General features: G+C 40.8%; 1 protein-coding gene across 1 annotated transcript in view; it reads right to left on the bottom strand.

Annotated features, from left to right (window-relative positions):
* Nucleotides 1–1,335: 1,335 nt before the first annotated feature.
* HEATR6 (HEAT repeat containing 6) overlaps nucleotides 1,336–24,507 on the bottom strand; it is a 43,191-nt gene continuing 20,019 nt past the window's right edge. Inside the window, exons 12-20 of the mRNA XM_061175957.1 lie at nucleotides 15,103–15,458; nucleotides 14,089–14,211; nucleotides 13,451–13,537; nucleotides 10,041–10,175; nucleotides 9,098–9,220; nucleotides 8,234–8,358; nucleotides 7,477–7,573; nucleotides 4,406–4,610; nucleotides 1,336–2,727 (exon numbers count right to left, since the gene is read on the bottom strand). Coding sequence (XP_061031940.1) covers nucleotides 2,156–2,727; nucleotides 4,406–4,610; nucleotides 7,477–7,573; nucleotides 8,234–8,358; nucleotides 9,098–9,220; nucleotides 10,041–10,175; nucleotides 13,451–13,537; nucleotides 14,089–14,211; nucleotides 15,103–15,458 — 1,823 coding nt within the window. The 3' untranslated portion in view covers nucleotides 1,336–2,155. The remainder of the gene's footprint in view (nucleotides 2,728–4,405; nucleotides 4,611–7,476; nucleotides 7,574–8,233; nucleotides 8,359–9,097; nucleotides 9,221–10,040; nucleotides 10,176–13,450; nucleotides 13,538–14,088; nucleotides 14,212–15,102; nucleotides 15,459–24,507) is intronic.

Genomic DNA, 24,507 nt, shown 5'->3' with positions numbered 1-24,507 from the left:
TTTCTGTCTACCCTCTAATCACCTTAGGGCACTGGCTCTACCATTAACTAATTCTACAAAAGAGGTTACAGTGTGCGTCTTCCTCGGGTTCTAGAAGTGGGCAGGAATTAGCGGGTTTCACAGGAAAGGTTCAAATATAAGTGATGTTTCCTAATGCTGTCAGTTCAATGAATAAAGGCTCTAGACATCTGTGCCAAGCTGACGCCTCCAAATTTTTCTTTGGAATGTCAAAAGAAAGTTCAGAATTTGGCATTCTGAATTAGAATTCTGTATAAGAGCCAGACTTCCTACTGTTTCTGCATCAAATAGTTCTGGCCCTTTATTCTCTGAGTGGCTTCCTTTCATGATGGCAGCTTTACTGAGGCCCCAGCCCAGGTGTCTGAGAGGAGTCCCTGGCCCAGGTGTACACCCACAAAGCCACAGGGAGAAGAGAATCAGCATCCCATTGGGACGGAAGCCCACACCCTGCATTATGGAATTTCTAGAAGTGCTTACCCTTGCTTTTCCCCTGCATACGAATATTAACATCTGTTTTCAGAAACCTGGACACCTTAATGGAAGCAAAAGGTTTAGAAAGAAAAAAATCAGATTTTATTCAAGATAAGCAAAGGATAAGAGTGAATCATCAAGTAAAACCATTCAAAGTCACTTCACAGATATTTTATCAAGGAACCCACCAGTGAAAGCCCAAAGAACCAGGAATAAGTTATATATGCCCCATTTTTACTTTCATGAAAACAACAAGCAAATAAGCTGCTACTAAGAATATATTCCTTCAAGAGAAGGAAGTCCTAAGATTCATTGCAGCGTCAGTACAGGTTCAACTCAGTTCCATGGCCTCTATAAAAAATCGTGTCCAGAATCATCTCCAAAGAAAAGCAAGTCTAAAGAATGTTCTATATGGTAGTTTTTACTGTGCTGGTCGTCTCATTCTTTGGAAACTTGTACTCTACCAACAGAAAAGTGAGCCTTCAGCTATCTGAGCACTGTGTCCCCTAGTCTTTGCCTAAACAGTATTTTCTGAACATACAACAGCACAGAGGGAGAAGAGTAACTTAAGGGCAAAGAAGAAAAACTGAGGACATATGTATGCTGTGAAATATGTATTTTAAGCTAAATAACCATAGTTAAATAATATATTGCCAAAACCCACTCTATGTATCTTGATTCTTATTTATCCCATATCAAGTATAAGTGTGGAATCTTTTATTATATATCTCTAAATTCCTGACTGAAATCATTTCCAATAAATTGTTGGTGGTCAAGAGATGTACGCAAAATTTAAATGTCAATAATTTTTCAGTGAGAAATTACTTTTTATAACTACTTGGGCATTATCAAAGTATAACTTAAAAACCTTTCTTTGTAATCATCTAAATTAAACAAATAATCCTTTTTTAAGGCACAAATCCAAAAGTGGCAAAACCACCATAAATTTAGCATATGGGACCATATTCTCCTAAAGGGCATTAGGAAATTCAGATAGAAGCTGATGTCACGGCCAGGGTGAAATGGACACGGGCCTAGGCCAGAGGCCCTTGCGTGCCAGTTCACTCTTTACAGGCTTGAGGGAAGGCGTGGAGGGGGCTTCCAGGGTTGCCACTTGGGGAGCTCAGTGCAACCGCTATTTATTAACCTGTGAGGAACCGTCTCAGTATTTTAGCAACTGATGCAGCTGTACCAGAACGAACTGGCTGAACAGCAGCTCTGCTCGCAGCTTTCTATAAAAGCAACTTGATAAAAATGATAGATTATGGGCACACTGCTTTACATTAGTTTATTATAAAAGAAAAACAATTCCCAGAGACACAATATACAACATTCTAACTCCTAAATCTTTTGCTTTTTTTAAAATACTCTTCTGAGACTAAACACTCTTTACAACCCCCCAGTCTGCTCAGCCCACACGACAACCCAACTCCTTGGCTCCTGCGTGCACAGGTCAGAGGTTCCAACAACCATGGCCATGGCCAACACAGTGAAACCACTCTCTAAAGTGGCTGAGCCCTTTGAGAAAAATTTAAATAGCTGCTAACTCAATCTAAATAAATAGTGAAAGGACTGTTTCTGCCCCGAAGATTAAATCCCACACATCTGATGCTCAAGCTCAGGTCTTCCTGTCATCACTTGACACCTGGAAGGTCCGGTAAAATATTCACCAATTTGTTAATCCTAAGAGTGCTACTTGTGATCCAGATGGGTCGAAATAAACGGTCAGGATATCTTCTAAAAAGCCCATGATGGCCCTTTTGGATGTGTCGCCAGCCAGTGCCTGGACACTGCTTATGTGCTCCAGGGCTGTTTTGACCATCTGGTCTCTTTCCTGCGGGCTGTGGGGTGCTCCAGTGTCATCTCTCTCTGTTCCTGATTTTAAAAACTGTAGGATATAGGACTGGACCATGTCCCCATTCAATTCAAGGGTTTCTTTGATGCAGGACAGGTCTGAGGCGCTGGCCAAACTCAAGAGGTGAATCAGTGCCTGGCAGATTTGGGTCCGTAGGCTAGCACAGTACTTGAATTCCAAGAAGTCTGTGGTGTCTTCACTCTTCTGTAAGGCAGTGATCAATGCATTCCAGATCTGAGCGTACTGGTCAACAGACCCATAGTGCTCTCTCTTGCCCGGGACGGAAAGGGCAGCGGCAGATCTGATGCGCACTTTGAAGTTCTTGCATGACGTCACAACTGATGTCAGGGCATTGTAGGCCTGGGAGGTCCACAGGGCTGTTCCTAGAAAGAATCCATAGTCATTAAAGCAAATGAAGGTTTAAAAATAAGTGGGGTGAGAGGGAGAGGGGTAGAAGGAAGCACATACACTAGTGCTCAAGTTAGTCATTTTATGTTTTCATTTAATTCTCACAATAATCCTACAAGATCCGGGTGGTGAGTGACTATGGGATCCTAGGTAAGTGGCCAAGTACCAGCTCCCAAAGCTCTCCCTTTCCCTAGATGAGCATGACATGTGCTCAGGACCTCTGCTATCCTGAATAGGAACTTTGGTGACTTAGAAAGAGGCTCCTTCTCTGGGAAGATGCTCGTCTGAGGGGTTAAGGCTTGGTGGGAGGAGCAGGGACTGAACTGCAGCCCCACCTGTCCTCTCGGCTGGGTGCTTCTGAGCAGTGCGCAAAGTGCACAACTGTATGCCCAGCCCTGCTCATGCTGGCAAAAGGCCATTTCACCAGCCAGATTAGCATCTAGACTCTGCTCTGGACAAAGCAAGTCATGCATTTTATTGCAAAGAAAAAGAAAATACTGTCTAGGCAGTGACTGGGGAACAGAGGACTCAGATTAACTGAAGGCTCAATTTTCTAATATTGAGAAGATGATGCCTAGATTCCTGGCTCCTCTCGCTTCCTGTTGGCCCCAGGAAATCGGCCAGTTTTATTCCTCGTCAGAGTTACCACTTACTCCATTTCGGGAGTTCTCAGTCCTCAAGGTGGGCAGCAGAGTAGAAGGCAGCTTCCCTAATGCTCCCAGCCCTTCCCAACCTCTCTGATGTCTCTGAAGACAGGCAGCAGATACCCAGCTTCCGTGAGCTCCAACCCCAAAGGTTACTTCAGGCTGTTTCCTCAGTGGAAAAAGCCACGAGGCTACATCTCCACTGGCTCCCGGCTGACTGGTCTGCCTGGACGCTCTTGGCAGTAAAGGGGAGCAGAGCCAGATTTCCCTAACGTGATGCAGGGTCTGCTGGTCCAGAATGGCTTCACCTCTCCAGGAACACACACTTATGTTTCAAATCTTGTCACAGAGACAAATACGTAAGGTAAATGCTGGCAATTCAAGCGACTGGGATTTGGAGGCTGCGATCCAGACACCCAAGCAGCTGTCAGCCACTGATGATCTATCAAGGTGCACAGCATGTCATTACTCAGAGGCAGATCCCTATGCAGCATTCCACTTCAGTACCAAGGGCGCATATGGAATTTCCCATTTATACTCTCTTTCTCCCAGGTCTGTTTTCCCCTTCACTTTTTTCCTGATTGTTAAAACGATAGATGCTCACTGTAAAAAACTTAGAAAATGAAAGCAGATAAAATCCTACTCATCATCCCATTCAGAGGCAACCACTGTTAATAATTAGACTAATTTCTTTTCAGTCTTTTTTCTACCCATTTATTGAGATCGTACTGTAGAAACAATTTTCATATCCTGTTTTAATTTGCTTAACATCAGAAGTATTTTCCCAGATTACCAGAAACTTTTTGTAAACCTAATTTTAAGTGGCAACAAAGTATCTCTCTGAATATATATACCATGATTTATCTCACCTTTCCCCTAAACTGGGGTGTTCAGTATGTTTCCATTTTTTAAAACATTATGAATAATACTGTGGCTTTAATAACAATGCACACTGGTGTGTGCTGTCCAAAGAGGCCCTCCACCAGAGAGAAGAGGGAGATGTTCTTACCTAAGGGAAGAGCAGAATTTTTAAATACATTTCCCATTGCGTAACAAGCATTCCATCGGACTTTCATGGCAGCCTCAATTAGAACAGTAGAAATTAGGGCCTGGATAGCCTCCTCAACGATTTCAGCAAATCTGGGTTTTTCTATATGAGATGGTTGCAGAAAATGAAGCAAATTACCAAGGGCCCGGACTGCATTGCTTTTTACCTAGAATCAAACGTAAAACATGCTAAAGACATGTGTCAGAAAGTATAATTTCCACTTAAAAAACCCAGGAGGCCCAAGACATCTTAAAGCAAGAGAGATAATGAAAAATGCAGCCTGTAAAGGCGCAAGTTCTTAGAACTCGGCAAGGTCTTGTGTGGTTAACGTCCTGAGCCATCAGAGAGGTGAGGTTCTGCAGAGCTCCTTGCCCTGATTTTTTTAATGTTAGGCTGGACTTCAGAGAGGTCCATTTTCCTTGTTGTATAGAGATAGTGTGTAAGGCCCAGGGGCAACAGGACACTGGTGGTTTGCAGCAAGGCTTGGAGGAAAAGCTAGGTTTCATAATTCCAGTCAATACTTTTCTGCTAGACTAGAGTCTCAACCTTTGCAGCATACTAGAATCATCTGGGAAGCTTTCTTTTTTAAAAACCAATTCTGACTAAGTTAGCCTGATGTAGGGCTTCCCAGAACCACTGTACTAAATTAAGCACTTGCTATCAGTCAGGTACTATGCTAGGTGCTATTAAAAAAAGGCATCTTGTCAATGGAACAGGATAGAAAGCCCAGAAATAAACCCATGCACATATGGTCACCTTATCTTTGATAAAGGAGGCAAGAATATACAATGGAGAAAAGACAGCCTCTTCAATAAGTGGTGCTGGGAAAACTGGACAGCTACATGTAAAAGAATGAAATTAGAACACTCCCTAACACCATATACAAAAATAAACTCAAAATGGATTAAAGACCTAAATGTAAGGCCAGACACTATCAAACTCTTAGAGGAAAACATAGGCAGAACACTCTATGACATAAATCACAGCAAGATCCTTTTTGACCCACCTCCTAGAGAAATGGAAATAAAAACAAAAATAAACAAATGGGACCTAATGAAACTTAAGAGCTTTTGCACAGCAAAAGAAACCATAAACAAGACGAAAAGACAACCCTCAGAATGGGAGAAAATATTTGCAAACGAAGCAACTGACAAAGGATTAATCTCCAAAATATACAAGCAGCTCATGCAGCTCAATATTAAAAAAACAAACAACCCAATCCAAAAATGGGCAGAAGACCTAAACAGACATTTCTCCAAAGAAGATATACAGATTGCCAACAAACACATGAAAGGATGCTCAGCATCACTAATCATTAGAGAAATGCAAATCAAAACTACAATGAGGTATCACCTCACACCGGTCAGAATGGCCATCATCAAAAAATCTACAAACAATAAATGTTGGAGAGGGTGTGGAGAAAAGGGAACCTTCTTGCACTGTTGGTGGGAATGTAAATTGATACAGCCACTATGGAGAACAGTATGGAGTTTCCTTAAAAAACTAAAAACAGAACTACCATATGACCCAGCAATCCCACTACTGGGCATATACCCTGAGAAAACCATAATTCAAAAAGAGTCATGTACCACAATGTTCATTGCAGCACTGTTTACAATAGCCAGGACATGGAAGCAACCTAAGTGTCCATCAACAGATGAATGGATAAAGAAGATGTGACACATATATACAATGGAATATTACTCAGCCATAAAAAGAAATGAAATTGAGCTATTTGCAGTGAGGTGGATGGACCCAGAGACTGTCATACAGAGTGAAGTAAGTCAGAAAGAGAAAAACATATACTATATGCTAACACATATACATGGAATCTAAAAAAAAAGGTTCTGAAGAACCTAGGGGCAGGACAGGAATAAAGATGCAGATGTAGAGAATGGACTTGAGGACACGGGGAGGGGGAAGGGTAAGCTGGGACGAAGTGAGACAGTGGCATGGACATATATACACTACCAAATGTAAAACAGATAGCTAGTGGGAAGCAGCCGCATGGCACAGGGAGATCAGCTCAGTGCTTTGTGTCCACCTAGAGGGGTGGGATAGGGAGGGCGGGAGGGAGACGCAAGAGGGAGGAGAAATGGGGATAAGTGTATATGTATAGCTGATTCACTCTGTTATACAGCAGAAATTAGCATACCACTGTAAAGCAATTATACTCCAATAAAGGTGTTAAGAAAAAAAAAAGGCATCTTGGAATCCAATGAGGTATATGTAACGACTTCCACGTTACAGAAGAAATTCACCTTCATAGAAGTTAAATAATGCACCAAAGGTCACTCAGCTAGTAACCGGCAAGCCAGGATTTGAACCATGTCTGCCTGACCCTAAAGCTTAGGTCTACATTTTAAAAACTTAATAGTGTAACAGGGAATGGTCAAAGCCAAGCTGCTCATCTTTCTGACTTGTCTATTCTACTTAAAGATTTTTGGAAAAAACCAGCTACATGGACATATCATGGAGTAGTCTTACAAATGGCACTGACGGGCTTCCCTGCTGGCGCAGTGGTTAAGAATCTGCCTGCCAATGCAGGGGACACAGGTTCGAGCCCTGGTCCGGGAAGATCCCACAAGTCGTGGAGCAACTAAGCCCGTGTGCCACAACTACTGAGCCTGCGCTCTAGAGCCCGCAAGCCACAACTACTGAAGCCCGTGCACCTAGAGCCCGTGCTCTGCAACAAGAGAAGCCACTGCAATGAGAAGCCCACGCACTGCAACGAAGAGTAGCCCCCACTCACCGCAACTAGAGAAAGCCCGCGCGCAGTGACAAACACCCAACGCAGCCAAAAACAAATAAGTAAAATAAATAAATAAAATAAATAAATTTAAAAAATAAAATAAAATAAATGGTACTGATATTTTTCATGAGACAGGAAAGAAACTGTACAAGTGTGGCGTGTACACTGTATACCCTGAGTACACCCTCAATCTCCTCTGAACAGGGATAAATTTGGTGGGATAAAACTATAATACACGAAGTATCTAACTGAAAAATATTAGGTTTTGCTGTCAGTCTACCTTGTCTTTATCCTTGGATGCCTCTATAGCTGATCGCAGCATCTTCAAGAGCAGGAGGCCAGAGAACTCTTCCTGGAAACTTGGGTCTGGTGTTTCCCTGTCCCACCCAAAGCAGGCAAAACATGTTAAAAGGTAAAGCCCAGTTAAATATAGACATGTACAAATTATATTCACTCAGTATAACTATAAAAACAGCTCCACAAATCTGTTCAGATTATACCAAGAACTTACAGTTTATACCTTTTGACCTAGTAGGTCCACATTCTTTTGGATGTAACCAAAAAGAATATCTCAAAATGGAGAGATTTCATGCACGAAAATGTTCAATGCATATAAAAGCCTAAAATAACATGAATGTTCACTTACAGGGTAATGGTGAAATAATCATCACATAGTGATGACTGTGTAATAATACCAATTTATAAAAAGTCAGTAGAAGTCAGGAGAATGCTTATACATGTTATATGTTAGAGTTAAATGACAAAAAGCAAGACACTTGTGTATGAATAAAGCAGTCGCCTCTGGGGAGGGAAACTAGGGGATTAAGGTAGAAGAAAGGCTTTATACTGCATACCCCTTTGTACTGTTTGAATTCTTTTTTTAACCTGTGAATATATTACTTAAAAAAATACAAATACAATATTTAAAAAGTAGGGCAACCATTACTAAGGTTTTGGTTTTATAATAGGGCTCAAAGATATCCTCTTGGGACCTTAGGCTTGGAAGTCACCCAGGAGAAATGAGCTGAGTCACCTACATGTTGACAATCAGAGTGTCTGTCAGGTTGCCTAGGGACCAGGCTGCTTTGGCCCGGACATTAAGAGACTTGTCTTGAAGTGACATCAATATTGCATTTGCTGTGTCTGCAACAAATATGACATCCTGTAAGATAAACAAAACAAAACACTGTAGTCACTTTAGGAGTTCACACTGCTACCTTGAAAATTCTCAAATTTATTTGCAGATAAAGCTGTAAGCCTTTACCACAAATCTTTATTTGGAAATCAAAATTCCTTTACTCAATCTATTTACTCTTCTTCTTCTATATTACAATTTGGACACTCATTAAAATCCCAGGGGAAGGTCTCCCACAATTCTGGTATGTGCCATGCACACCCAAGGAGCCTATAGATTTTGCTCTTGTGAACATCTTATAACTCGGCCTGCGACAACTGTCTATGAATTCTGAGCTTGGCTTGATTTCCTCCTCAGGAAGAGATGTGGACAATGAAACACATTTCCAAAACACATCCTGTTCACTTACACACTTCTCAGAGAGATAAAGGTCACAAGTAAGAGTGAAGGAGAAATTTATTTCCTTCTTAGTAAAAACTCTATTAGCTTTCTAAATTATTAGTATCGTATGGTAATGTCCCATTTCATTTTTTCCAATTATCCACTGATTTAAACATTTACTGTTCGAGGGTCCTGGCCAGTGGACAAAATCGTTAAAAACAAATGAACTACAGGCAGTAGCATATTTTAGTAGCAATTAAGGAAACCAGATTACAAAGCAATTTAATTTCCTTTACTGTCCAACTCAGGAGCTCTATATCCACCAAAGAGAGTAAGAAAATGGACTATAAAGAGGCACAGTGGAGCTACACAGGCTCACTCTGACCTGTCTGAGACAAGGAAAAAGCACGTAGACCCCAAGGGCCCGAGAGGTCGCAGCTTTCACTAAACGGTTCTTGCTGTCGTTCAGCCCCAGCAGCATGGTGATGCACAGGATCTGCCTGTCACTCTGCAATGAGAAAGGTTGGCCAAGGAAAAGTGCGAATGAAACAGCCATGAACCGATGCCTTCGACAAGTGACTGTGACACACCTGTGTTGAATCCACATTCAGGAGTTGACCACAACTGAGCCCTTGAGGTTAACTTGGCAGAGAACAAAGGTTCAACTCAGATCCAGTTATCATCTGAGTACCCACTCGGGGCAGGGGTACACACAGCATCGTGATTACATTTAACCTCTACCATCGTGAGTCAGGTCATTTTATTCTCCTACTTTAGTCAAGCTGCCTTCCTTATAAAAACTAATTTACATAAATAAGAATGGATGCAAATGCCATTAAGGATTAAAGGAAGTAGCAGTCTGAACACTATGTGTGTTGGGCACCAAGCTAGGCGTTTTTACATGCTTCATGTTATTACTCACATCATTTACATTTTATAGGTGATAAAACTAATTTTTAGAGAAGTTAAGATAACCAAAGAGCTAGAAGGTAGAAGAGCTGAAATTTAAACCAGCTAGGATTTAAATCCAAAGAGCTAGGATTTTCTAACTTTTGGATTTGAAATCTTTCTGAAATCTGACTTCAAAGCCACTGCTACTTTCACTTCTCTCCCCCCGCCTTCTAAGCACAGGGAGTAAAAGCTCCTCTGAGACATTAAGATGTCAGTGCTGCTCCCCACTGCCCTCACCCTACACTCAAGTAGAACATGCACCTTTTCCTCAGAGATAATGTTGAATACTGGTGCAAAATGAAAAACAGTCAAAATCAAACTCAAGCTCTCATGCTCAGCGTCACAAATTAAAGATGATAAAACACCGCTAAGGTTACCAGCAGACTGCTGAAGGCTTCCGGCAAGATGGAAGACAGGGCATCACAGGCGCTCGCCTGCAGAGTCGGATGCTCTGAATTCTGCAGGGCTCTGGGTAAAGGACCGTTCAGCATCACAGTCCAGAACATCACCACCTGGAACAGAGGCACGGTTACAACTGCAGCCCAAGAGACAACAGTGGGACCAGCTCGACGCTAAGACCATCACGAGTAACCACAGTGATGAGAAGTTTTTCCTTAAAGTAGTAGCTTACTGTAAATACTTTTACTAGTACTTCTTCCACAGCAATGAAAGGAACTTTAGAAAACAACTGATTAAATGCTTCCATTTCATCCATTAGGAAACTACAGTCTGGTACAGTAAGGCAGCAATAGTGATGATAATAATGGGGAGGAAGATGAGGATGAGGATAGCAATAACAGCAGCAGCAGCTGTTTTTCAGAGAGCTTCCCACACGCCAGGCACTGTTCTAAGTGTTTTACACATATCAACTCATTTTAATCTTCAGACCAACTAAATGAAGAATATATCCTTATCTCCATTTTCACACCAGGAAACTGAGGCAGAGAGAGATAACGTAACTTGCTAGTGGGTAGCAGAGCTGGTCGAGAATCACATCAAATGACACCCAGCCAGGGCTTCCCTGGTGGCGCAGTGGTTGAGAATCCGCCTGCCAATGCAGGGGACACGGGTTCGAGCCCTGGTCCCAGAAGATCCCACATGCCGCGGAGCAGCTGGGCCCGTGAGCCACAATTACTGAGCCTGTGCGTCTGGAGCCTGTGCTCCGCAACAGGAGAGGCCGCGATAGTGAGAGGCCCGCGCACTGCGATGAAGAGTGGCCCCCACTTGCCACAACTGGAGAAAGCCCTCGCACAGAAACGAAGACCCAACACAGCCATAAATAAATAAATAAATAAAATTTAAAAGAGATAAGCAAAACATTCTCTCTATAAATTTGATCTTTAAAAAAACAAAAAAACCTAATATGTTAAAAAAAAAAATCTAATTTGTTTAAAAAAAAAAAAAAAATGACACCCAGCCAGGGCTCTTTCAAACCTCGAGAGCACAAGGGTCGGGGTCCCAGAGCAGCCCAGAGGCCATGTGCCCGAGTACAAGGAGCACGGGATCCAGAGGAGGAGCTGGGGTGGAGTTAGCCCTTCAGCTTCTGCTTCCTGTCTCTGCAGCCTCAGGCAAGTCACTGAACCGGTCTAAGCTTTGGTTCCTCTTCAGTAAAACAGGACAAAGAGATTACTTGGCAGAGTTTGTGTGATAATAAAATGTAAGACTGTGTGTAAAGTCCCTAGCACAGTGCCAGATGCACAGTGGAGATTCTTAAATTGAACAACAGGCTCTGTTTTCAGCACTTTGAAGAATTTTCTCACTTCAATGCCCCTCAAGGTAGGCATCTGCAGAGTACCTTTAACAGTCTCCTTTCCATGCTTTATAAAAACCCTGGGATTTCATGCCCCATGTGCAAATCTGTCTGGGGTTTTGGTGTCTCCATTTCCTGCCCCATGGACTTAGTCCTCAGTTTTGCCATGCACTCACACACCAATTCTTTCACCCCACAATCCTAGCTCCTGGGCACCCAATCTGGGTCCTCCTGCCCCAAACCAGAAGAATGTGGACAGGTGTGGTTGCCAGCCTCCAACATGGCCCACAATGAATCTCACCTCCTAATGTTCAGGAGGCCATCCCCTCCCACACTGACTAAGGCTGACCTGTGTAACTAATGGGGTATTGTGGGAATGACAGTGCAGAACTTCCGAAACTAGGTTATAAAAATCCTACAGCTCTGTTTTGCCCAGTCTCGATTCATTTGCTAGAAGGGAGACCAGCTGCCTTGTCAGGAGAACACTCGCGCAGCCCTCTGGAGAGGTCCTCATGGGAAGGAACTGAGTGAGATCTGCCATCAGCCAGCGCTAACTTGCAAGGTATGCGAGTGATCGGGCCACCTTGGAAGGAGCTCCTCCAACCCCCATCAAATTTGGCTGACTGCAGTCCCTGCCAGCATCCTGGCTGCAGCCTCATGAGACCTGAGCCAGAACCATCAGGTAAGCTGCCCTCAATTCCTGGTCCACAGAAACTATGTGAGAGAATAAATGTAGGATATGGTTTTAAGCTGCAAAGTGTTTAGGATAATTTATCACTCAACAGATTAGTAATACAGAAAGTATATCCCTTTTTTACATATGAAACAACACTTAAGTGCGAACAGTTAAGAGTCTTGCTCAAAGTCACTTGGAACAAGGGGAGAAGTCTGGATTAAACCCAGGTCTGTCTGATAGCAAAGCGCAACTCAACTCCCTGCAAACAGTGACATTTCAGTTTTAGTGGCAGTCTAGGGAAGGGACTAGAGCTAGACATTCTTTTTTTGAAATTTATTTATTTTTGGCTGCATTGCATCTTCATTGTTGCGCATGGGCTTTCTCTAGTTGCGGCGAGCGGGGGCGTCTCGTGGTGGCTTCTCTTGTTGCGGAGCACGGGCTCTAGGCGCGCGGGCTTCAGTAGTTGTGGCTCACGGGCTCTAGAGCACGGACTCAGTAGCTGTGGTGCACGGGCTTAGTTGCTCCGCGGCATGTGGGATCTTCCCGGACCAGGGCTCGAACCCGTGTCCTCTGCATTAGCAGGCAGATTCTTAACCATTGCGCCACCAGGGAAGCCCGAGCTAGACATTCTTAATTCTAGCATTCCATCTAGGGTGATGGAAATTGTGAAAAGAAAAAGAATAGGCAGGATGAGGAGGGCAGAGGGAGAAAACATCCCTAATGTTGAGTTGATTTGGTTTTTGGCTCTAAGTAGAAGGTTTTTTTTGTGGGCTCACATGTTCCTCCTCCAAAGAATAACTGGCACAGTGTGGGGCAACACACACAAGCTCAGACCACAGAACTGAATGGGAATAAGGGGGAGGGGCCTGGCAGGGAGGGACTAAGGGAATTAAGACTCACTGAGCATCTACTATTTGCCAGAGTCTTCACATCTCATTCAATCTTCCAAAAGTCCAGTGAGTTAAGGATTTTTACTCCTCTTTACAACAAGGAAACTACGTTCATAGCCACATATTCATTAAGTGGTTTAATCCCATGCCTTCTGATTCCAAATCTTGGGCTCTTCCCACCATTCTAGTCTGTCTCTTGGGCACACTGTGTAACCAAACTAGGTTTTGTGGGGAAAAAAAACTCCCCAAGAACTGGTTCTTCCATTGCTGGCTGTATGTTCCACATAATCTTACCACACACTGAACAGCAAATAAACTGAAATGCAAATAAAACCTATTCATCCGAGATTATAAACCATAATTTCTGATATTGGAAAAAACCATACTCTACACCACTTTATCACTGAGCCTCAAAATAAAACTGACTGAAGCACTAAGAAAAGAGAAAACCATGAATATACATTTACTTACCAAGGTGACTGGCACTCTCTGATCAGGTGCTATGGAAGAATCTGGTTTATATTGTTGTATTAAGCCTGTACCCAGTTCTTCCAGAAGCTGCCAAGATAAAAGAAATAGATTATCAGAGATGAGTATTAGAACCATGGAGGTAAAAAGCCACTTCAGTTTGGAGATTACCTCAAATCAAGGGGAAAAGTAATTTCCAACTGATTTTCTTTCTTTTCTCAGTAACTCCTATCTCAGAGGCATTCTTTCCAGGAGCAAAATCACCAAGTATATATTGTTAATTTATTACCAAATCAATTCTTTGGGTTTACATGTAGAGCTGAAAATAGAGGAAGGTACTGATATCACTTCCCTACCTGAAGCCTCCTAAAGAAACTCAGAATTGATGGACATGCAGCAGAGGGAAGAACATAAAAGGAAGAGAAGAAAGAAGCACACAGCTTTTTTTTTCTTCTTTAAAATTGGGGTATAGCTGCTGTACAATGTTGTGTCAGTTTCCACTGTACAACCAAGCAAATCATCTATATGTCTACATATATCCCCTCCTGGATACCCGTCCCACCCCCCCAATCCACCCATCTAGGTCACCACAGAGCACCAAGCTGTGCTCCCTGAAGCACAGGGCTTTTAGTGAAAATTACCTTTGCTCCATGAAGCTGGACAGACGGATCTGCCTCCCCCAGGCACTTGCAAATCACCTCTCCAAGCTCCATCAAGTAGACCTGAGTCATTGAAAAGTAGCCCCTTGCCAGATGAGCCAACACCTGCAAAGAAAACAAGGGATTAACCCCAAGACCTGAATGCAGGACTGCAATATCCAGAAGTATTTCAATATTTCAGAAATCACTCACATTCAACAAGGGGCTGAAATCTGATGTTAATGAAATGAAGAACAACCATAATCTTCAATTAAGTATATCATAAAATTTTATGGTGCTTTATAACTTACAAAATGTGTTTCATTTAGATTATCAATATTATCACACTTAAGCCTGGGAACAATTTATCTACTGGTAGGTATTTATTGAGTATTTCAGCTGAAGAAACTAAGACTGAAAAAGTTAAAGGTTAAAGAGGTTAAAGGACATGTTCAATATTAACCAGATAATTAGCAGACTCTAGGACCAAAAAACAAATACTTTAGGGTGTACAGAAAAAACAAATACTTTAATATTTTTAAAATATTACAGAAAAACAAATACTTTAATCTAGGGTGGTTTTCTTCCTTTGAAGGAGCAAATACTTTGTTGCCTCTAAGCAGATATAAGACCAAAGAGAAGTTTATAGAATATTAAACATTTATTTAGCTTTCAGATGCAGAAATCAAAGATTAACTCTACAACTTCTTTCAGAATTATTATATAATCTATTATACTGACCTGCCATATAATACATGAGGTGACTAAAATGGCTTGCAACAAAAGGGGACGAATGTGATATTTTACAACCAATCCCCCCCCACCTACCCCCCAAAACAAAACAACAAACAAAGCATTCACACCTAAAGTGTGAATTCACACACAACTCCCACTAACACCAATGACACATGGCTTGGTTTGACCTTATTTTCACAGACTTACTCCTCAGGAAGTAATCACCCCATGAAGAAAGAATGATTACTTCCATTTCAGAGATGAGGAAATGAAACCTCCTACCTGTAAGGCCTCCAGTCGCAAGGGGAATGGCTCATAGGTGCTTCCTCCTGTGGAGCCAGCATCGCTACCTGAACAGGCATCTTCCTTGGGCAGAACAACAATGGAAATGCAAAGTCGAATGAGCCAGCAGGGCTCTGAAGACACCTTTGGCGAGCTAACTGGGGCTTCTTCCAGAAAGGGTCCTGAAGGCGTTTTCTTCCACCAATCAGGAGGACTGACGTGAGGAGTGGCTGAATTGCTATTGCTGAGTCCAGAAGAACAGGGCTGTTGTAAAAGTAGCTGGACTTCAGGTAAAGGTGCATGAGTGGACACTATGGCCCCCAATAGTGTGAGACTTGACACACGAACATTAACATCTGTCAAAGGAATCAAAAAGAACCTATCACCACAGGAACAGCTACCATAAGGATCGTAACTATCCCTGCAGGCAATTAAGAATTATGGCTTCTTTGTTTAACCTGAATCTAATTAAACCTCTAGACCTAACTTCCAGTTTATGGGACATAAGTGTAAGTTAACACTGCAAAGAAAATACCCAACAAATTGAGAGTATACGACATACTATAAGACAACTGGCTTGGACCCTTCCAAAATCAGTATCATAAAAGAAAGAAAAAGGGCCACAGACTCCTCTAGAGTCAAAAAGACTAAAGTGAGGAGGCAGGACAAGATGGCACAGTAGGAAGACGTTGGGCTCTCTCCTCCCAGGGACAGGAAAATTACAACTGCATAGAGAGCAACTATCTCTGAGAATGACTGAAAGACTAGGGGAGAAGATTTTCCATAACTAGGGATAAAAGGGAAAAAAAAGCCACACTGAGACAAGTAGGAGGGGCAGAGACACGGTCTGGCAGGGACCTACACCCCCAGTGCTGTGGACCACAGGCAGGAGGGATTTCACAGCCTCAGAGGTCGGCTCTGAACCCCACTTTGGGCTCCCCAGCCCAGGGGACATGCATCAGGAAGATGAACCCCCATAATGCCTGGCTTGGAAACCAGCAGGGCTTACATCCAAGAGAGAGCCAGAGGGCTGCAGAGAATTGAGAATCCACTCTAAAAGGCTGTGCACAAAAACTCACTCACTCCAGGTCCCGGCACACAGACAGCAGTTTGAAAAGTGCCTGATCATATGTGAAGGAGATTCATTGACTAATATTAAGGTGTGTCACCAAGAGGTACTGAGGAGCTGGCGAGTGCCACTAAAAAATTTTTTTTTCTTTGTCTCCCTCTCTACCTAGGTGGCCAGGCACTGGCAGGCACCAGTTTTTTTTTTGCCTGTGCCACACAGCTTGCAGGATCTCAGTTCCCTGACCAGGGATCTAACCCAGGCCACAGCAGTGAAAGCACTGAGTCCTAACCACTGGACTGCCAGGGAATTCCCAGGCGGTCACCAGTTCTGACTCTCTCCATCTAATTTACTAGCATCACTCAACCTGCCCTGGGTTCACCTGCGGATTCTACCCAGCTAGTGCTAATCTAATGCAGTCCCCAATTACAGCCAGCTGCACTGGGAACCAACCCTACCCCCTAGCACACCTGCAGAAAGCATGGCCCAGCCATAGCAAAAGGGCACATGCAACCCACACAGGAGACACTCCTGGAGCACCTAGCTCTGGTGACCAGGGGGAACCATACTACTGGGCCTCACAGGACACCTTCTATACTTAGCCACTCTATCAAGAACAGAAAATGTAGATGATCTACCTAATACATAGAAACAAACAGAGGGTTAGGCCAAATGAGGAGACAAAGAAATATGTCCCAAATGATAGAACAGGACAAAACCTCAGAAAAAGAACTAAATGAAATGGAGACAATCAATCTTCCAGATAAAGCATTCAAACTAAGGGTCATAAAAATGCTCTCTGAACTCAGGAGAAGAATGGAAGGACACAGTGAGAACTTCTACAAAGAGACAGAAAATATAAAAAAGAACCAATCAGAGCTGAATAAAATAACAAAAATGAGAAATACACTAGAGGAAACCAAATGCAGATTAGATGATACAGAAGAACAGATCAGCAATCTGGAAGACAGGCTAATGAAAATCATCCAAATGGAAAAGCAAAAAGAAAAAAGAAACAAGAAAAATAAGGATAGTTTAAGGGACCTCTGTGACAACATCAAGTGTACTAACATTCACATTATAGGGGTCCCTGAAGGAGAAGAGAGAGGGACAGGGACAGAAAATCTCTTTGAAGAAATAATGGCTGAAAACTTTCCGAACCTGGCAAAGGAAACATACATCCAAGTCCAGGAATCACAAAAAGTCCCAAACAAGATGAACCCCAAAAGACCCACACCAAGACACATTATAATTGAAGTCAAAAGTTAAATAGAGGGCTTCCCTGGTGGCACAGTGGTTAAGAATCCGCCTGCCAATGCAAGGGACACGGGTTTGAGCCCTGGCCCAGGCAGATCCCACATGCCACAGAGCAACTAAGCTCATGTGCCACAACTACTGAGCCTGCGCTCTAGAGCCCATATGCCACAACTACTGAGCCCATGTGCCACAACCACTGAAGCCTGCGCGCCTAAAGCCCGTGCTCTGCAACAAGAGAAGCCACCGCAATGAGAAGCCTGTGCACCGCAATGAAGAGTAGCCCCCACTCACTGCAACTAGAGAAAGCCCGCGCACAGCAACAAAGACCCAACACAGCCAAAACTAAATAACTAACTAACTAAATAAATAAATTTATTTTTTAAAAAAAGTTAAATAGAGAATCTTAAAAGCAGCAAGAGAAAAACAACTAGTTACATATGGAGGAGCCCCAGAAGATGATCAGCTGACTTTTCAGCAGAAACTTTACATACCAGAAGGGAGTGGCACAAGATATTCAAAGTACTGAAAGGAAGAAAAACCCTTACAACCAAGAATATTCCCTCTGGCAAGGCTCTCATTCAGAATTGAAGGAGAGATAAAGAGTTTCCCAGATAAGCAAAAACTAAAGGAGTTCATCACCACTAAACTGACCTAACAAGAAATGTTAAAGGAACCTCTTTAAACAGAAAACACAAAACTATAAGTAGAAATATAAAAATTATGAAAAAAAAAATCTCACTATAAAGGCAAACATATGGTAAAAGTAGTGGATCAACCACCTATATAGGTACTATGAAGGTTAAAAGACAAAACTAGTAAAATCCTATATATCTACAATAATTAGTTAAGAGATACACAAAACAGAAAGATGTTAAAGATGACATCAAAAACATAAAACATGGGGGTAGGGAGTAAATATGTAGTGCTTTTAGAATGTGCTCAAACTTAAGCAACCATTAACTTAAAATAGATTGCTGTATACCAGGTTGTTATATAATAACCTCATGGTAACCACAAATCATAAAACAATACTAGGTAAACTCAAAAAACAAAGAGAAAGGAATACACTAAGTCCCCTACATGTGAACCTTCAAGTTGTGAACTTTCAAAGATGCAAACATGCGTTCCATCAATGTCAGGCGTGAGTAAAATAGCAGCTTGCCCTCCATCTTCTAGCTGATGATCCTTCAGCTCTACCATCTCCCACCTCCGCTCCCTCCTCCAGTCAGTAACTCTTCTTGCCTGTTCACTCGATGCCAGCCCCTGTAGGCCAGCCATTATACTGCACTACTGTACTTTTCAAAGTATTGTAAGATTAAAAATGTTTCATTTTTTGTGTTTGTTTTTTATTTGTGTATTAATATTATAAACCTATTACAGTACAATACTATATAGCCAATTGTGTTAGTTGTGTACCTAGGCTAACTGTTTGACTTATGATCAAATTGGACTTATGAACGTGTTCTCAGAACGGAACTCGTTCATATGTAGGGGACTTACTGTACAAACATAACACTCAAGAAAGTCATTAAATCACTAGAGAGCAAGAGAAGAGGAAAGGAACGGAGAAAAACAAAAATAACCAGAAAACAATTAACAAAAAGGCAGTAAGTACATAACCATCAAAAGTTACTTTAAATGAAAATGGACTAAATGCTCCAATCAAAAGACATAAGGTGGCTGAATGGATAAAAAAGCAAGACCCATACATATGCTACCTACAAGAGACTCACTTCAGATCTAAAGACGCACAGAAATTGAAAGTGAGAGGATGGAAAAAGATATTATATGCAAATGAAAATGAAAAGAAAGCTGGGGTAGTAATATTTATATCAGACAAAACAGACTTCACATGTACCACAATGTTCACTGCGGCACTATTTACAATAGCCAGGACATGGAAGCAACCTAAGTGTCCATCGACAGATGAATGGATAAAGAAGATGTGGCACATATATACAATGGAATATTACTCAGCCATAAAAAGAAATGAAATTGAGTTATTTGTAGTGAGGTGGATGGACCTAGAGTCTGTCATACAGAGTGAAGTAAGTCAGAAAGAAAAGAGCAAATACTGAATGCTAACACATATATATGGAATCTAAAAAAAAAAAAAAAAAAGGTTCTAATGAACCTAGGGGCAGGACAGGAATAAAGACGCAGACGTAGAGAGGACACGGGGAGGGGGAAGGGTAAGCTGGGACGAAGTGAGAGAGGAGCACTGACATATATACACTACCAAATGTAAAATAGATAGCTAGTGAGAAGCAGCTGCATAGCACAGGGAGATCAGCTCGGTGCTTTGTGACCACCTAGAGGGGTGGGATAGGGAGGGTAGGAGGGAGACGCAAGAGGGAGGGGATACGGGGATATATGTATACATATAGCTGATTCACTTTGTTATACAGCAGAAACTAACACACCATTGTAAAGCAATCATACTCCAATAAAGATGTTAAAAAAAAAAGACTTTAAATCAAAGACTGTAACAAAAGACAAAGAAGTGCATTACATAATGATAAAGAGATCAATCCAACAAGAAGATTTAACACTTGTAAATGTATGTGTACCCCACATAGGAAAAGCTAAATACATAAAGCAAATATTAACAGACATGAGGAGATACTGACAGTAATATAATAATAGTAAGGACTTTAACACCCCACTTATATCAATGGATAGATCATCCAGACAGAAGGAAACAATGTGTTTAAGGAAACAGTGGCCTTAAATGACACATTATACTACCTTGACTTAATAGATATATATAGAGAGAACATTCCACCCAAAACCAGCAAGATACACATTCTTTTCAAGTGCACGTGGAACATTCTCCAGGATAGATCACATGTTAGGCCACAAGTCTCGATAAATTTAAGAAGACTAAAATCATATCAAGCTTCTTTTCAGACCAAAATCCTATGAGACTAGAAATCAACTATAAGATAAAAAACTGGAAAAAACACAAACAAGTGGAGTCTAAACAACATGCTACTAAACAACCAATAGGTCACTGAAAAAAATCAAAGAGGAAATAAAAAAATACATTGAGACAAATGAAAATGGAAACACAGTGTTTCAAAATCTATAGGGCACAACAAAGGCAGTTCTTAGAGGGAAGTCTGTAGCAATACGGCCTACTTCAGGAAACAAGAAAAACCTCAAATAAACAATCTAACCTCATACCTAAAGGAACCTAAAAAAAGAAAAACAAAACTCATAGGGGAAAATAAGGATCAGAGTGGAAATAGATGAAATAGATACTAAAAAAAAAAAAAAAAGAAAGAAAAAGAAAAGATCAATGAAACTAAAAGTTGGTTCTCTGAAAAGATAAACAGAATTGATAAATCTTCAGCCAGACTCATCAAGAAAAATAGAGAGAGGGCCCAAATCAATAAAATCAGAAATGAAAGAGGAGATACAACCAACACCACAGAAATATAAAAGATCATAAGAGATTACTATAAACAGTTATATGCCAACAAATTGGACAACCTAGAAGAAATGGATAAATTTCTAAAAACATACCATCTTTCCAAGACTGAATCAGAAAGAAATAGAAAATCTGAACAGACCAATTACTAGTAATGAAATTAAATCAGTAATCAAAAAAACTCCCCCAAAACAAAAGTCCAGGACCAGATGGCTTCACAGATGAATTCTACCAAACATTTAAAGAAGACTTAATATCAATTGTTCTCACACTATTCCAAAAAACTGAAGAGAATTCAATTTCCAAATTCATTCTACCAGGCCAGCATTACCCTGACAGCAAAACCAGACAAAGACACTACAAAGAAAGAAAATTACAGGCCAATATCCCTGATGAACACAGATGCAAAAATCCTCAACAAAATATTAGCAAACCAAAGTCAGCAATACATTAAAAGGATCACACATCATGATCAAGTGGGATTTACCTCAGGGATGCAAGGATGGTTCAGTATCTGCAGATCAATCAACCTGATACACTACATTAACAATATGAACAGTAAAAATCATATATCATCTCAATAGATGCAGAAAAAGCTTTTGACAAAATTCAACATCCCTTTATGCTAAAACCTCTCAACAAAGTGGATATAGAGGGAACACACCTCAACATAATAAAGGCCATATATGGCAAACCCACAGCTAACATACTCAACAGTGAAAAGCTGAAAGCATTTCCTCTAAGGTCAGGAACAAGACAAGGATGCCCACTCTTGCCACTTCTATTCAATGTAGTATTGGTAGTCCTAGACACAGCAATCAGACTAGAAAAAGAAATAAAAGGCATCCAAATTGGAAAGGAAGAAGTAAAACTGTCACTGATGACATGATACTATATATAGAAAACCCTAAAGACTCCACCAAAAAACTATTAGAACTAATAAATGAATTCAGTAAAGTTGCATAAAACTAATATACAGAAATCTGTTGCATTTCTATTCACTAATAACAATCCATCAGAGAAAGAAATTAAGAAAACAATGCCATTTACAATTGCATCAAAAAAATAAAATACCTAAGAATAAATTTAGCCAAGAAGGTGAAAGACCTGTATTCTGAAAACTATAAGACATTGATGAAAGAAATTGAAGACAACACAAATAAATGGAAAGATACATATACCATGCTTATGGACTGGAAGAATCAATATTGTTAAAATGTCCTTACTACCCAAAGCAATCTACAGGTTCAATGCATTCACCATCAAAATACCCATGGCATTTTTCACAGAACTAGAACCAGTAATCCTAAAACTTGTAGGGAACCACCAAAGACCCCAAATAGCCAAAGCAATCTTGAGAAAAAAGAACAAAGCTGGAGATATCACATGCCCTGATTTCAAACTATACTACAACACTGCAGTAATCAAAACAGAATAGAGAGCTCAGAAATAAACCCACACTTATATGGTCAATTTATCTATGACAATGGCAGCAAAAATATGCAATGGAGAAAAGACAGCGTCTTCAATAAATGGTGTTGGGAAACCTGGATAGCTACATGCAAAGGAGTGAAACTGGACCATTTTCTTGTATCATATACAAAAACAAATTAAAAATGGGTTTAAGACTTAAATGTAAGACCTGAAACCATAAAACACCTAGAAGAAAACATAGGTAGTACACTCTTTGATGTCAGTCTTAGCAGTATTTTTTGGATTTGTCTCCTCAGGCAAGGGAAACAAAAGCAAAAATAAGTAAGTGGGATTACATCAAACTAATAAGCTTTTACGCAGTGGAAGAAATCTTTAATAAAATGAAAAGGCAACCTACTGAATGGGAGAAGATATTTGCCAATGATATATCCATGTGTGTGTGTGTGTGTGTGTGTGTGTGTGTGTGTGTATATATATATATATATATTTCCTAAAAAGGAAATCATACAACTCTGTAACAAAAAAAACCAATCCCATTAAAAAATGGTCAGAGAGCCTGAACAGCCCTTTCTCCAAAGAAGACATACAAATGGCCAAGAAAAACATGAGAAGATGCTCAACATTACTAATCACCACTAATCATCAGGGAAATCAAAAGCACAATGAGATATCACCTCACATCTGTCATAATGGCTATCATCAAAAAGACAAGAAACAAGTGTTGGCAAGGATGTGAAGAAAAGGGAACCCTCGTGTACTGTTGGCAGGAATGTAAATTGGTGTAGCCACCATGGAAAACAGTATGAAGGTGCCTCAAAAATTAAAAACAGAACTACCATACGATCTAGCAATTCCACTTCTGGGTATTCACTCAAAGAAAACAAAAACATTGATTTGATATATGCACCCCAATGTTCACTGCAGCATTATTTACAATAGCCAAGATACGGAAACAACCTAAATGCCCAACCTAAGTGGATAAAAAAGATGTGGCATATGTATACAATGGAATATTACTCAGCCATTAAAAAAAAAAAAAAAAGAAGGACTTCCCTGGTGGCGCAGTGGTTAAGAATCCGCCTGCCAATGCAGGGATCATGGGTTCAAGCCCTGGTCCGGGAAGATCCCACATGTCGCAGAGCAACTAAGCCTGTGCGCCACAACTACTGAGCCTGTGCTCTAGAGCCTGTGAGCCACAACTACTGAGCCCATGTGCCACAATTACTGAAGCCATGGGCCTAGAGCCTGTGCTCCACAACAAGAGAAGCCACTGCAATGAGAAGCCAGGGCGCCACGACTAGAGAAAGCCCGCACGCAGCAATGAAGACCCAATGCAGCCAAAAATAAATAAATAAATAAATTTATTTAAAAAAAAAAGAAATCTTGCCATTTGCAACAACATGGATGGAACTAGAGGGTATTATGCTAAGTTAAATAAGTCAGAGACAAATACTGCATAATCTCACTTATACGTGAAATCTAAAAAACAAAACAAACAAACAAAACAGAAACAGACTTACAGATAGAGCAAATTGGTGGTTGCCAGAGGAGGTTAGGGGATGCATGAAATAGGTGAAAGGGATTAAGAGGTTACAAACTTCCAGTTATAAAATAATTTAGTCACAGGGATATAATATACAATATAAGGAATATAGTCAATAATACTGTAATAATTTTGTATTGTGAGAGATGGCTAGCTACTAGACTTATCGTGGTGATGACTTGTGATGTATTTAAATGTTGAATCATTATGTTCACCTGAACATAATGCCAACTATACTTCAAGTAAAAAAAAAGTTAAAAAGGCTTAAGTGACATAAAAACTAAATATAATGCATGAACCCTGAATGAACCCAGGTTTTTTTAAAAAAAGCTATAAAAGAATTTTGGGGACACATGAGGAAATCTGAATGTGGACTAGACATTAGATAATACTATGGAATCATGTAATTTTCTTAGGTGTGAGAATGGTATTGTGTTTTTTAGGAGATTGTTTTTATTTTGGGGAGATACATACTGTGGTATTTAGGGTGAAATATGTCTATAATTTACCTTCAAATGGTTCAAGGGAAAAAAGTCTATATAAATATGTACACATAGACCAAAATATGCATATAAACACACACACGTACACATATACACACTGATACATATATGTAGAGAGAGAGAGAAAACAAATATGACAGTGTTAACAACTGTTAAGTCTAGGTAGAGG

The sequence above is a fragment of the Eubalaena glacialis genome, chromosome 19 (genome assembly GCF_028564815.1).
Source record: "Eubalaena glacialis isolate mEubGla1 chromosome 19, mEubGla1.1.hap2.+ XY, whole genome shotgun sequence".
NCBI lineage: Eukaryota > Metazoa > Chordata > Mammalia > Artiodactyla > Balaenidae > Eubalaena > Eubalaena glacialis.
Note: the sequence above shows the minus strand (reverse complement) of the source record. Positions and strands in the feature narration are given on the sequence as shown.